General features: G+C 37.9%; 2 protein-coding genes across 6 annotated transcripts in view; one reads left to right on the top strand and one right to left on the bottom strand.

Annotated features, from left to right (window-relative positions):
• IQGAP2 (IQ motif containing GTPase activating protein 2) overlaps positions 1–14284 on the bottom strand; it is a 229954-nt gene that overhangs the window by 65155 nt on the left and 150515 nt on the right. For all 4 annotated transcript variants that reach the window (XM_073344187.1, XM_073344188.1, XM_073344186.1 and 1 more), the window contains 2 exons: positions 11993–12156; positions 2788–2878 (listed from right to left, as the gene is read on the bottom strand). In XM_073344187.1, coding sequence (XP_073200288.1) covers positions 2788–2878; positions 11993–12156 — 255 coding nt within the window. The remainder of the gene's footprint in view (positions 1–2787; positions 2879–11992; positions 12157–14284) is intronic.
• F2RL2 (coagulation factor II thrombin receptor like 2) lies at positions 1433–9454 on the top strand. Of its 2 annotated transcripts, XM_073344193.1 has the most exons (3): positions 1433–1464; positions 6093–6275; positions 8348–9454. In XM_073344193.1, exons 2-3 carry the CDS (start codon positions 6212–6214, stop codon positions 9436–9438), a joined length of 1155 nt encoding a protein of 384 aa, XP_073200294.1. In that variant the 5' UTR covers positions 1433–1464; positions 6093–6211; the 3' UTR covers positions 9439–9454. The 2 variants fall into 2 exon arrangements, with proteins under 2 accessions (XP_073200294.1, XP_073200293.1); XM_073344192.1 differs by lacking the exon at positions 1433–1464 and having other exon boundaries at positions 6060–6275.

Here is a 14284-nt window from a genome sequence, read left to right on the forward strand (position 1 = left end):
TAGGCCCACCGGAAGGCCCTAGCTGCCTGGAAGGCCTTGGGCATCGAATGCACTAGTAGGTGCAGGGGATCCCCTACCACTCCCAGGAGTTGGAGGCGGATCCTGGGTGGGCTGGGGGGTCCAGCCAGAGTGGTACCCCCTTGTAGCTCCAGGGCAGGTATATGGCCTGAACTGGCTTTTTTAGCCAACACCCTGCCCCCTTCCCCTCCTTGGTCTGTGCCGGGGAGCCATGTTGCTTCTTCTATCGTTTCTTGGGCAGCAGCGAGGGGGAACTGTGCCAAGAGGAACCCGGTGCCGGTGGGGTGCTCTGCACCGATGCCGGGTGAAGTGCAGCCTCCTGAGGAGGGCCTTTAGATGGATGTCCTGCTCTTTCTGAGTCTTCGGTTGAAGGTTTTCACAGATTCTGCACTTCTCCTTTATGTGCGACTCTCCCAAGCACTTCAAGAAGCTGCTATGGGGGTCACTGACAGGCATAGGCCTGTTGCAGGATGATTACGATTTGAAGCCCGGGGAAACGGGGCATGCTCCATCCTGGGGCAAAGTTCCTGCTGAGACTAACCTATGAACACTTAACTCTAAATCACTAAAGTACTAACAACTATATACAAAGAGACAGTCAATGGGCTGTTAGAAACCGCTATCCTCTTGTAAGGCAAGAGGAAGGTGCTTCAGCCAACCATCAGGGGTGATAAGAAGGAACTGAGAGAGTGTAGGGCTAGCGGCACCTCATACCAACTCATGAGCGTGGCACTCCAGAGGGCGCCACAGCTGGTCCTTTGGAAATTTTTGCCTCAGCGGTATCCAACAACTGTGCAAGTGGGCGTGTGCACACTAAAATGGAATCAATATGAGCAAGCACTCGAAGAACAGAATAACACAAATTATTTCAAAGCAAGTTACTCTATTCTAAACTGATTGAGACATGAACATAGTATAGTTAAAAATAAATAAGTGTGAATAGCAGCAAAATCCTAGTTATACAGATACAGATGAAAGAATGCTCCACAAATTGCACTATGTGGCCAGTTGACAGAGATTAGAAATAACCTGAAATGCGACTGAAAATAATTTTTCATAAGGCAAATGACACTTAAGCTTTCCATAGTACTTGAAAGTGGTCTTTGTGGAGAAAACTTAAGAAAAAGCAGGAGGAAGTCTATCAAAATATTTAGAAGTTATTCTTTTGATACACTAAGGCCTGGTCTACACTGGGGGTGGGGCGCGAGCTAAGTTGGTCTAAGTTACACAGCTTAACCTACAAAAATAGCGTAGCTGAAGTCAACATATTTAGAGCTACTTACCGTGGTTTCTTCACTGCGGTAGGTCAACTGCTGCCGCTCCCCCGTCAACTCCACCTCTGCTTCTCGCTCTGGTGGAGTATCAGAGTCAACGGGAGATTGCTCGATTTATCGTGTCTTCACTAGAGGTGATAAATCTACCCCCGGTAGATCGATCGCTCCAGAGGTAAGTGCAGACATACCCTCAGTATTAAAATTATAGTAATGGGCTAAACTGAGCTATTATATGAAAGCTTTAAATACAGTACTTCTATCAACCACAAAAGTACAGGACAAATCAGAATAAATAAAGCCTATCAAGTCAGTCAAAATACTGCAAGAATTAAGTAAAAATATTGACTAAAACTATCTAAAAATATGGAAGCTTCACCCTAAAATGCCATTTAAGTCTCTTTGGCTGGGGGAAGTTTGACTGTAAGGGATTTACTGTGCCAAAGAGTGACCAAAGTGCATTTCACATTACCAAGAGATTCGAGATTTAATTTAAAAAAAAGCCTTTTTCAGCACATTCTGTATGTTCAGGAATAGAACCGTAAAGAAAGAGTCCCTTCAAGACATTTCTCACACAGCATTTCCATATGTTTGTCAAAAAACTGATGTTCTTGTTTCTAGTTGAGTCTTTCACTACTGTGGAGCATTCTCAATTTGGAATTCCAGTACAGTTTGCACAAGTATTTATAAATCCTTCAGATTTGTTTGTACTCTGTCTTCTAAAAAGTTTTGACATTATACATACCCTGGGTTCAATAGCATAACCAACTTTTCTTATGCTACCATCTTTTTACAGATTTAAAGAAAACTGTTGCATTATGAATTGAAATAATTGTCATTTAGCCACCAAAAAAGCTTTTCTTTTTTTTTTTAAATACTTTGAAAAATTAAAGCATGTGACGAAGCTGGAGAATTTACTGGCATTTGTTAAGAGGCATTGTTATGAAATAAGAAATCTGACTAACCAAGGCTGTAACCATGTAGGAATTCAGTCTTGCAACATAGGTCAGGACTTCGACTTATACACAGGGCTCCTTTCAAATGTTTTCTACCACCACATAGAAACTTGTCAAACAAGTAAAATCTCTCATATGAAATGCTTCACTTGTCTCATTCCCTCCTTGAATCTATTTTCATATCTATGCAAGGGAGATTAATATACTGTATTTCATCAGCTCTGTGAAAATGTATTATTAGCATTCGAAACCTTTGCTCTTTTATTACTTCGGGCAATACTAATTTCCAAAATTACTAAAGACACAAGGACAACTGTTTTGGATAGATCTAATTACATTATTTTACATTTAATTCTTATTTTAAAACATCCTCAATCTTACTGTAATGAAAAAAGTATATTTTGTTTTCCTAAAAATAATTTACTGTAACTTAACTTAGCCAACATATTGAAGTGTACATGAATAAAAAGAGTTAAAAATCTGGTCTCTTTATCCTGGAAAAAAAAAAAGGTATTTCAATGTAGATTCAGCTTGATACTTACAATTTGCTGCTTTTTCTATATTCCTATTAGCATCACTGATTCCTTTTTGTATCTCATCTAGCCAGAGAACTGCTGACTCATCATGAGATTCCTGGGAGAGAGGAATAGAGAAATATTTATACATAAAATACAATTAGTCAAACTCAGTCTGAAAACACACATTATTAAAGCTTCATTAGATAGAAAGCCCCTCAAAGTCTGAGGACACTAAACCTAATCTGACTGTATTGAACCTAGCAATGAACAAATTAAAAAAAATCACAGAAAAAAGATGCATCCGATGAAGTGAGCTGTAGCTCACGAAAGCTTATGCTCAAATAAATTGGTTAGTTGCTAAGGTGCCACAAGTACTCCTTTTCTTTTTATAGAAAAAAGCTAAAGTTTAGATAACATACTTTTCTTCAGCACAGTAAGTATATGTTCACCAAAATGCAAAATTCCATTTAACATGTGAAAGTTTGGATAGTAGTTTTATTCTACTGAAGACAGACCTAGATTTCTGAACAGAGTTAATTGAGTGACAATTCAGTTTCCATAATTCACCAGTAAACAGAGGAACAGGCGCATTCAGTAAGACCATCAGACAGCAATAGGATTCCTCAAGGACATGGCATCAATCCAATAGAAGGTTACAAATAGTTAACTTTTCTTTCAAAGCTCTTCATTGGAAATCATACATATGTACAGACAAGTAAAAAGACAAAAATATCAGTATGAACTTTCACACAGAAAGAGCTCAGATTTACTAATGCGAAGATTGCTTTAATTCCTGAATTTTTTGAAACATGAAGTACATACCAGGGCAGGCATTATTTTTATAACTACAGACTATCTAATTCTACCTCATACGCAAGACAAGCCAAATTTTCAAAAACAGCTTATTTTGTGTGCTTCAAATTTGCAGTCCGAACTTAGGCATTTGGAGGTTTAAGTGCCTAAATATACAGACAAACTGAAGTAAATAACTGCAGGCATGATTTAACATGCAGAATCGTGAGCACAAAAGAAGAGACCCTAGTAATGTCAGACTGAAGTTAAGCTCAGTTAAGGTGTTTCTAGTGCATTCATCACTTAAGTAACTGTACACCAGAAAACTGGGATTTTGTTTTTCCCCCCGCAATCTCAAAGAATGGCACAATTTCTAGCACACAAGTCTTAAATTAATGCCTGGGATATCAGAGAAGTAGTAAAGCCAGAGGACACTACTGCCAAAACCAACTTAAAAGTGCTAGATGCTATCGCAGGGAAGACTGATTTAGGAGGTACTTAAATGGTCTTATTCAGTGTTCAGGAATCAAAGTCCACACCTATTAACAACTAACTGGAAAGCAATGTTACAGTGTCAGCAGTTGGTTTGGAGGACAGTCAACCTCTCACTGCAGAAGTAAATTGCTTCCATTGCTCAATGAAGATACATATGGTAACTGCTAATAAAAAAATTGAAAATTTTCATGTAACACAGGGAGACTTTCCATAGAGAAACACAAAAGCACGAGTTACATTAGATTATGAAACCCATAAATGTCACTTTAGCAAAGACATAAAATTGTACAAATATATGCCTATAAAAAATGAAAGTGAGGAAAATGTCACAGAGGGATGGAATGCTAAGATAGCCTATTGAGTGGTGAATTAGTTTGATGGTGGATCTCAGTGTTTTAATTTATTTTATTTCAAGCCAAAACCCAAATGAATCTGTACTTTGCGAATGTAACGGTAATGAGAGGAGAGAGGATGTGTAAAAGCTCTTTCATTAGAAAAGTGGAACAGATATGTGTGTGGTAAGTGTGACAAGAATGTAACTATCCATGAACACATGAATGTTTTTGCATTGGCATTTACACATGAATTTTCTTATAGTAAACTGCATTTGATTCCAATTATAACAGTGGGGAAGAGTACAAACTGATGCAGAAAAAGCATTTGTGAACACAATTTGCATTTCAGGTCACTTTTCCCACCATTTTTGAGCCTTAAACAGCAGGAACAAAAAGTCAACTCCTTTTCTTAAGTTAGTGTAATTTTTCTCTCTCCTTCCTTCTCCTCCCCAAGTTTGCTATGAGGATTTACAGAGGAAACACCTGTAAGCTTGCAGAACACTTTACTGCTTGCTTATTTTCTTATAAAAAACTACAATACAACAGTCTCACATTAGTCTCACAATATTTTAATTCTGGCATCAGGTTCAAAGATCTTCCATCCAAACAATAAACTTTTTAATTAAACTCAAAATACACTTCACTTCCCAAACTGTCAAGTTAGGCACAAGCTATGCAGGAGGACAAAAATTTCAGAACAGAAATGCCTTACAAATATGATCGGAATCAATTATACCTCACACTCATTGTGAGGTGTATGTTGCAGCTATTACAAATCAAAATTACTTTGTTCAGAGTATTATTAAAGGGTGAGTCAGTACTAAGAGTCACTAAACTTCAGCTGGAACCTCGGGACTGGGGAGGGAGGCATGGAATATTTTAACTCCCCAGGATCTCAGATTTTTTCAGAATTATTATAATGCTGGTAAGCATACGGCTCCTGCGCCAGGTAATAATTTGTTATTCTAATCTTACCAGTAAGTTAGAAGCCAGCCAATGTTGCTAAGACATTTTGAAGTTGTCTGCTGGAAGCTAGTCACTCATCATGTGACACATAGGAAACTTTAAAAAATAATTTGTGTAAAGTTTCCTAAAGATGTAGACTGGTCAGGGACAGGAACTGTTTAAACAAAGCAGATGGGACAGGGCAGACAGCCTACAGACCACTGTCAATTGGTAACTGATAGGCAGATGACAAGATAGAGCAGAACCCAGCTAGTCTGTGTGAAACATGGTTGTATCTATTGTTACGTCATCCTCCCTTCCCCATCCCTGCCAACACCATGCATTTGTTTCCTCTTGTAATTAACCAAGTTTGTAAGCCTTTAGGAGATCGACTTTCTTTTTACTACATCTCTGTACATATTAGCTCAACAGGGGTCTGATCTTTGATTGGGGACTCCAGGTGTCAAACACTTTGTGAATATTCTAAGCAGAAATATTTTCTTCTGAATATTTTTATGTACAAATTCCAACAAAGTACAGAAAGACCTTAAAAAAAAAAAAAAAAAAAACCAAATAACTACCCCTCTTCATGCTCATGGTAAATTAGGAGTTAAATTACAGAAGTTAAAGTAATTTAATCTCTTCCGTATCAGCCAGAGGTTGAAACTGAGTCATGTATATTTACACATTCAGATGTCACACCCTATTGCTGTACTAGAGAAAGAACAAACTAGTTAGTTACTATAGATCCTGTACACACAGAATGCTTCTGGATGGCAGACGTAAAACTCCAAGGTCTTTCACGCAAAAAACTGGATTTAAAAACCTTTTCAACTGAATTAAAGAGGCTTTATTTTTCCAACTGGATTTAACTTGCAACAATGAAAACATTGGTCTTAATTATAACTGGATTACTGTCTCTGTCCTCAAGTCTACAGCAAAGAGGTAAGCCCTCCGGTTCTAGTTGTATTTTATATTATCTGTATATTTCAGTGGTACCATGAGCATTGTGCTTATCTTTTAGATGCTTTTGTCAGCTACAAGTACCCTCAGCAGGCTGATGCACCACATCAGCTGAGGCAGATTTTGATTGCTCTATTTCTCCCCACAGTGGCCTTTGATAGTTTTGCTAATTGACAAAAAAAAGGCAATTGTTTTTGTGTTTACTGAAATGTGATTTCCTACATAATGCACTTCCTCTACAGTACTTGTTCCTACAGTGATGTGACAGTACTGAATTTGTGGGATCACACCCTCTGCGTAGAAAGAGGGCATCATAAATACAGGATTAACACTTCCAAGAAGGTACCACTAGAAGGAAAAAACTCAGTTGATGGGGGGGAGGGGGGTAAATTTGTATCCTAAATACCTAGGGAAAGTCACCATTCCAAAACATTGGGCCTAAATCAGAATCTCACTGGAGACTCTGGGAAAAACACAATGATTTCAGTGGGAGCAGAACTAGGCATTTTCTATGAAGATTAATTGTTTTTGTATTTATTTATTTAAAAAATGCTGACACCCGTCTCTTTAAAGGGCAGCCATGCCCAGAGATGTGACTAAAAATAGCACAGTCTTACTCAAATCTGCTACCTATGCACACTCTATCATGGCTGCCCATTCTAACCGTCTGCAATGCCTCGACCTATGTGATATTTCCTGTATATTTTTTTTATCCAGAAGAAATTAGTTATGTCACGTTAGGACAAAGACTAGGATTCAAAGATTCAGACAGGACTGCTCTACATCTTACAGTTTGTTCAGAATTCTGGAGCTAGGATTCTAATTATACCAATAGCAAAAACTTTATTATGGCTACATGATTCAAGTGAAAGATGTTATATAGGTACAAAGTAGGATTATTATTGTTTTGCACACTTTTGGTATTAGCACTTCTTTACAAAATTCTATGCTAAGCCTTATCAGGATTGCTGACATTAGGAGAAGAGGCTAAATATGCCCATTAATCTTCGTCTAAATAGTAAGAGAATATTTACTTTAGTGACATTTTCAGAGTTATCTGCAAAAGTGTAATGAATTGCAAGCAAGTAAATCAATAGCTACCATCATAGCACCTTTCACATACATATTTTTTCTTTTTCAAAGCACTTTGCACAGTAAGGATAACCACATGGTGGAACTGAAGCAGACAGATTTGCCAGCTGTAGAATCAGAAATAAAACACAGATGATCAGCTCCATTTTCAGTACTTAAGACTAAAGCTACCCTGCCCCATAACAATGGAGAGTAATAGCTATATCATTCGTTTCAGAGTAGCATTGCTTCTTCATGCTAACAGAAGGGAATCTGGTTTGCCTTCTGAGCCAAGAGGTAAAGAGCAGAGTAGCTAGTTTTTTTGTTTTGTTTTAAAGAAAGGGTGGGGACAAGCCTCTTAGGTGTTTGAATACCATATAAGGAAGATTTTGTATGTAAAGATAAAGGGCAAACATTTCTACGTATAGTTCTAATTTGAAAAATGGGTATGTAAAAATGGCACCATCTTATTCAACGTATTTGCCTTTTACATAGTCATATGTGCTTGCTTAAGTGACAAAAGTTTCTGTTTATTATTCCTGTTTGCACTGCTGAGCCAACAGTTCAGGGCATGCGAATCAACAATTATATTCCCTCTTTGTACATCAGCATGGTTAATCAATTTCAAGAAGTTACACCTGTGAAAATCCACTAGCGACATGAGGTTGCACAGATGTCATAAGCATAATTCTGTCATCAAAAAATGATGATTATTCTTAAAACAGAAAGACTGCAGCTTGCTCAAGTCCAGCTGAGTATTCAGGGCTGAGAGTCCATTTATAAATAAAATTATGAGGGGTTTGCCATACCACACGATACAGAAATTGGAGACACCACAGTACCCCACAATGCCATTTTTATAGAATCATTCTTCAGATTAGAGCTGCACTAATTTCTCTCAGAAAAAAGGTATACATCATGACTCTGTCCAGAGTTTTATGTTTTATCTTACGTTTTAGTTGTTTTCTTTTTTTAAATCTTAGATTCTAAACATGGTGAGAACAGCTCCACAAGTCAAGATGTGCCTGATATTAAGACCTTTCATGGAATGCCACAAGGGACTTACGATTATATTCCCCCTTCTGATATAGAAGGCTGGACAAAGACTGTTCATAACAAAGAACGCAAATGCTCTTCAGGGAAGTCAAATGGCTCAATTCTGAAAGTTAGCAATACCACAATGGAGTACCTTAGTAGTTCTTTGAGCACCAAACTAGTACCTGCAACATATATTCTTGTAGTTTTATTAGGTGTGCCATCAAATGCCATCACTCTGTGGATGCTGTTTTTCAGAATCAGATCTGTTTGTACTGCCATCTTCTATACAAATTTAGCCATATCAGATTTTCTATTCTGTATCATACTGCCATTCAAGATAGCATACCATCTCAATGGAAACAACTGGATATTTGGAGAAATAATGTGCCGAACTACGACTGCCATTTTCTATGGCAATATGTATTGCTCCATTCTACTCCTCATGTGCATCAGCATCAGTCGTTATGTGGCTATTGTTCATCCGTTCACCTACAAAAGTCTACCAAAGCGTACCTATGCAACACTAGTATGTGGCATTGTGTGGACAATTGTTTTCCTGTACATGCTGCCATTCTGCATAATGAAGCAAAGCTACTACTTGGAACAATTAAATATCTTTACCTGCCACGATGTACATAATGCTTGTGAAACTTTATCACCATTCCAATTCTACTACTTCATCTCTTTAGCAATCTTTGGATTTGTAATACCACTGACCATTATTATTTTTTGTTACATCTCAATTATTCAAACACTCAATACTTATGACCAGAAGTGGTTTTGGTATGTTAAAATAAGTCTCTTGATCCTTATGATTTTTGCCATTTGCTTCACACCAAGTAACATCATACTTATTGTCCATCATGTTAATTACTACTACAACAAAACAGATGGCTTGTATTTTTTCTATCTTATTGCTTTGTCTCTAAGCAGTTTAAACAGTTGCCTTGATCCATTCCTTTACTATCTGACATCCAAAATCAGAGAGCAATCCAATGTTTATCTCACAATGGTTAAAATATCCAGAGAAGAATGAGCTAAATTAAATGTCCAACATTTATTATTTTGTGACAGATATATACATGTCTGATAATTCATCAAAATAAAAAACACACTCCTCAATTAACTATTGTTTTATAAATTCCAATTGGTCTTTTTTAATGAAAAAAGAAAGAAGCAGTTCAAAAGCATCTTCTTAAGATTTACATGCTTCCAAATTTTATGTTAAAAAGACTTCTAAAAATACAGCTTTGCCAACTCTTGCAATTTTACCACAAGTCTTGGTGCTGTTCTTGAAACCACTGCTCCTGATTCAGGTGAGAACCTGTTTTCATTTTTAAAAAAATATTAAGTTTCTAGCCCTCACTGCTATGGAGAAAGGCCCAAATAGGTGAACCCTAAAAGCTCCAACAGCAGAAGGCAAATAAGACTCAAATGGTATTTTTAACCCAGTATCACTATTTTTGAAAACTTTGGGTTGGCTACCCTGAAAATACCTAATACCACTAACTTATGATCAATGTGTAGCAATGCGGATTTCTATCTTGCCCTCTATAGAAACACTTTCACTTTTGAAGTGCAGTACGAAGAAAAGCGACTTATAGGCTGCAACTGTGTGCGAACTGGGCCACAGGTGGCCCACAGGTTGAGGACCACTGTACTGGAGTAATGAAAATCAGGTACAGTCCAACCTAATACTTGCAAATCAGACACTTGCTTTTAACCTCCACATCTCTTACTTAAAAGGATGACAATTAAATTGTAGGTAACATCTGCTTATATGAACAGGAGCTCTTCTGGGTGGGGGGAGGGGCAAGGGCGGTGAGTATGCTGCATTTTATTGAACTTTGGTTTTGCCAATAAAAGGCCAAATAAAATAAAAAATGGCTGAAGAAACTGAATATAGTCTTCTCTGTTTAAAAAGAAGACAACTTAAAATCACATCTGTCTAAAAATGTTTACCTGCCACTGTTACAAGCAACACCTAAAATTACTGTAATTTATGAGACTGAGTACATTGCGTTCTCAAATACGTACCTTTTTAAAAAAAGGTTTCACTCTTTCCTTTGCAGTAATTAGTGATTTGGGTTGCTTTTTTGAGAGTTTTTCCACAGAGCAAAAGGAGAGAAAAAGCACATTTAAAGTAGCAGAGAAAGGACTTCAAAAAGCAAGAAAAGAAGATAGGGCTTGTCTACACTTACTGTGGATCGATGCTATGGCAATCGATCCACCGGGGTGTCGATTTAGCGGGTCTAGTGAAGACCCATTTAATTGACTGCCGATCACTGTCCTGTCGACTCCAATAGTCCACCAGAATGAGAAACATAAGGTAAGTTGATGGGAGAGTTTCTCGTGTAGACACTGCAATAAGTCGAACTAAGCTACATCAACTCCAGCTATGTTATTCATGTAGCTAGAGTTGTGTAACTTAGGTTGACTTAACTCCACAATGTAGATCTGCCCATAGAAGGGGGACAGTAGGTCAGCTGTAAGTACTTGAAAATTACATTCAGTGCCTTTTTAAGATGACTAAATTTTAAGCTGAATACTCTTAAAATTTCTTGTCCTGAACTACGATGAAGTTTTTAATCAGAATACCCCCATAATTTATAAGAATTGGGACAAGTGAAAGGTTTACTTCAAAAGCCAATACAACTTCCATAAAACATTAAGACCTGCCCTCATTGTAGTTACTGCAGATGGCCAGATAAGTATTTATATATGCTGCTATAAACTAAGTACCATGCAGAAAAAGCTCCCATAATTTAGCTTAGGAATGTACAGCATGATTGACATACAGTACTTGAGAATACATTTTAAACACTTTGCCAAAAGCTATAGTTAATCTTGTGTTCAATTACATTCTGAAAGCAGTTATGCTCATCTGTTTACAATCCCTAAAATTGATGCTAGCCAAGGCACAGCTTTATGTGGAAGCCCACATTTGTATCCCACTAAGATGGTTTAACCTAAGTAGCATATCAGGAAGACAATCAGCAAGCTGTAATATTATGACCCCAAAAAAAAAAAAAAAAAAAAGAATGGTGTCAAAGCTAAAGGGATCATAAAGACCATAAAAAAACCAAGTTTACTTTTAAGCAATGTGAGGGTCCAGGAAGGAGTAATTTCCAGGAATTTCTTTTGAAAACTGTCAATGCTTCAACCCTCCCATTAGTGACAAAAGCCTCAGCTTTCCTTCTAGCTGTGAAATACCCATCCATCCCTAGTCCCCAAAACAAGAGGCCAGATCTCCTGCTCAGCTCAGATAACCGCTTTAGCACAATTATGGCATAAATACCACATTCTTAAATATCTGAAGTGACCATGACAGGATGAGATAAAGTAAGAAACATCACGTGCACGATGACAAGCATGCACAACGGATTTTTTAAAACTAGCCCTAATAGATTTTATCCTCCCCAGCTCCCATTCACACTAAAAGTTTCAGTGGGAGGTGGAATTACTTAGCGCTCAGATAACATTTTAATTGGCATAGGAGAGAGACACCACAACCACTGCAAATACGGTGGGGAAAAAAACCCATACATTTAATAAACTGACAAGTATCAATGAGTCAATTGAGGTTCTACCTTGCATTTCTGCACTTTGGCATAGTGCAGAACATCTTGATAATGCCTTGCATTTGTTGGGTTCACATCCTGCAGTTTGACTGTAGGCAACAGCAGTGTTTCTAGAGTTTTCCCAGGATTGCCTTGGTCAATAGCTTCATTAATGTAGCTAATCGCAACAATTCCTAAGAAAAAAGGGAAATTAACGTTTAAAGATGTAATAACAGAAAAAGCCCAATCACATATCAGGTTTATTAAAAAAAGGATAGTGTCATAAATGAATAAGTGTGAACATCAAGTTATGGTAAGCAGCAGCAAATTCTAAAATCTTTCTTCTCAGATATTGGCAGCTCATGCCAAGCCAGCAAGTGAGACCAGATTTTTCCTCCTCTGACAGCCAAATTGTTTAACTGAATCTGATTTAAAAACAAAGAAAAAAAAACAAAAAACCCATATCCTTTTCTAAAAAGGAAAAATTTCCGCATTTCGTTCTACAGTAGGATGACCCATGTACATATCTTCAAACAAACAGACTCAACACCCGAGTGTAAAGGTCTGGGCTTGTTTGCATTGCAGTGCTCAAGTAATCATTCTGAAGTGATTTTCCTGTCTGACCGTTCCAAATAATTTAACATATTAGTTTTCCTAATACACATACATATTCTGACCCCTGAACTTGGAGATTATTATCTTTTCAAGTCATCAACATCACCACTTTAATGTCATGGAACAATTTATCTGGAACATGCATCTAAGTCAAACTTGGCTGCCTAAAGGAAAAATACCTTGGTTTTGAAAACTGCTGCACACCCATAGCTCCCACAGAATAACTGACCTATGGGGTGCCCAGCAGCTCTGAGAAAAGAAAAAAAATTTTTTAAGTGTATTTAGGTAGCTATCTTTAGCTAACTCAGTATAGAAATTGACCCTAGTTAACAGAAAGCACTGAAACACACTGTTCTGAGGGCTTTTCATAGAACCCCGTTACACCAAGTCTGACTGAGTATAAATTCTTGCGGATTGCTTTGCCATCACCTGTGACAGAGTGCATTCCAGTTGATGGCTGCCTGGGATCTGTTGAGGTTTTTCCATAGTGTGTATGTAAAACTGAACTGGTGAGGTCATAGTCATGTGACCTCACAAGGCCTTACCCTCTTAGGAGGCTGGCTATTCTTCAGGTGGATGTAAGCTGGGTTTTTTATGACAACCATGGGTGTACCACCAGTGAAGAAAGGGAATTTCTGCGCCCTGGGAAGCATGGCCTGATTTGGATGCAGCAAGTTTCAGAACGCTCTGTTGGTACTATGTACAGTTCCAGGCAGAGCTGCCCCCTGTCAGGCGGCAGTAGTAGAGCAATGCAATCTGAAAACAGCTACTATTCATTAGGACTAAAGTTGCTAACATGAGGCCCAAGTTTGAGACACCGAGCACCTCAAGTTTTATAGACTTAAAGCAGCACGGCATGTGCTTAACAGCCTGCCCCCCCCCGACACCAATCTGATTATGTAAAAAGGCAGACTATTTTAGTTACTGACAACCGCTCTGTTTGCCGAACACTACCCTTCTTTGCTGAAGTATACACATCACAGCTTGATGTTTTGTCAAAAAGACCATGCAGAAAAGCATTTGTCTAGCAGCAAAGGCGTTACACCATCCAAAACTCAATTCCCTGACACTTTTAAAGCCCAAATGTTTGAAACCCACTTAAGAAACATGCACTATTTTTCAACCTGGAAACATTTTAAGGCATACACTGCTAGATAATAATTTAGGATAAGAAAAAATAAGCACAATGAGCTTCTCTTTATATTACAAACATTTTGTTTTTTAAAGGAGAGCAGGAAAAGAATTGCTTTTGACACAGTTATGTACTGACTGCCCCCACTAAGGATTATGTGAGGGACATTCAAACACACAAAGCATGTAAAATGCCACCCGCTACCACCTTCCTCCCCCGCTACCATCTGAAAATTTTCTTTTACTTAACTTAGTCAATGAAGTCCCAAAATGAGATGAAGTACCAGAATTATTGGCCCAATATGAATACAGATGAACATAAGTCTAATTGTCATTTGCTAGAACTATGGCATTTGTGATGTCAGAGAAGTGATGTAGTCAGCAACCCCTTCAGTGAATCAGGAAACATCAAGAGGATTTCAGAGAGGTGAAAAAGGATTTAAAGACAGAAGAGGTATAATGCAAGTAACTACTGCATTGAATGCTCCCTTCTCTCCAGTCAACACTCTTCTGTGCTGAATGCCCCTGCTAGTCTTCGCTCAATTTTGTTTAAAATGAGATGACTATTTTAGTCCT

The sequence above is a fragment of the Lepidochelys kempii genome, chromosome 5, assembly GCF_965140265.1.
Source record: "Lepidochelys kempii isolate rLepKem1 chromosome 5, rLepKem1.hap2, whole genome shotgun sequence".
NCBI lineage: Eukaryota > Metazoa > Chordata > Testudines > Cheloniidae > Lepidochelys > Lepidochelys kempii.

What these genes read in the sequence shown, in the direction of transcription:
- F2RL2 (XM_073344193.1), top strand. Translation starts at nt 6,212, where the DNA reads ATGAAAACATTGGTCTTAATTATAACTGGATTACTGTCTCTGTCCTCA. An exon ending in CTCAAGTCTACAGCAAAGAG is followed by an intron (nt 6,276 to 8,347) that starts GTAAGCCCTCCG and finishes TTTAAATCTTAG; the next exon opens with ATTCTAAACATGGTGAGAAC.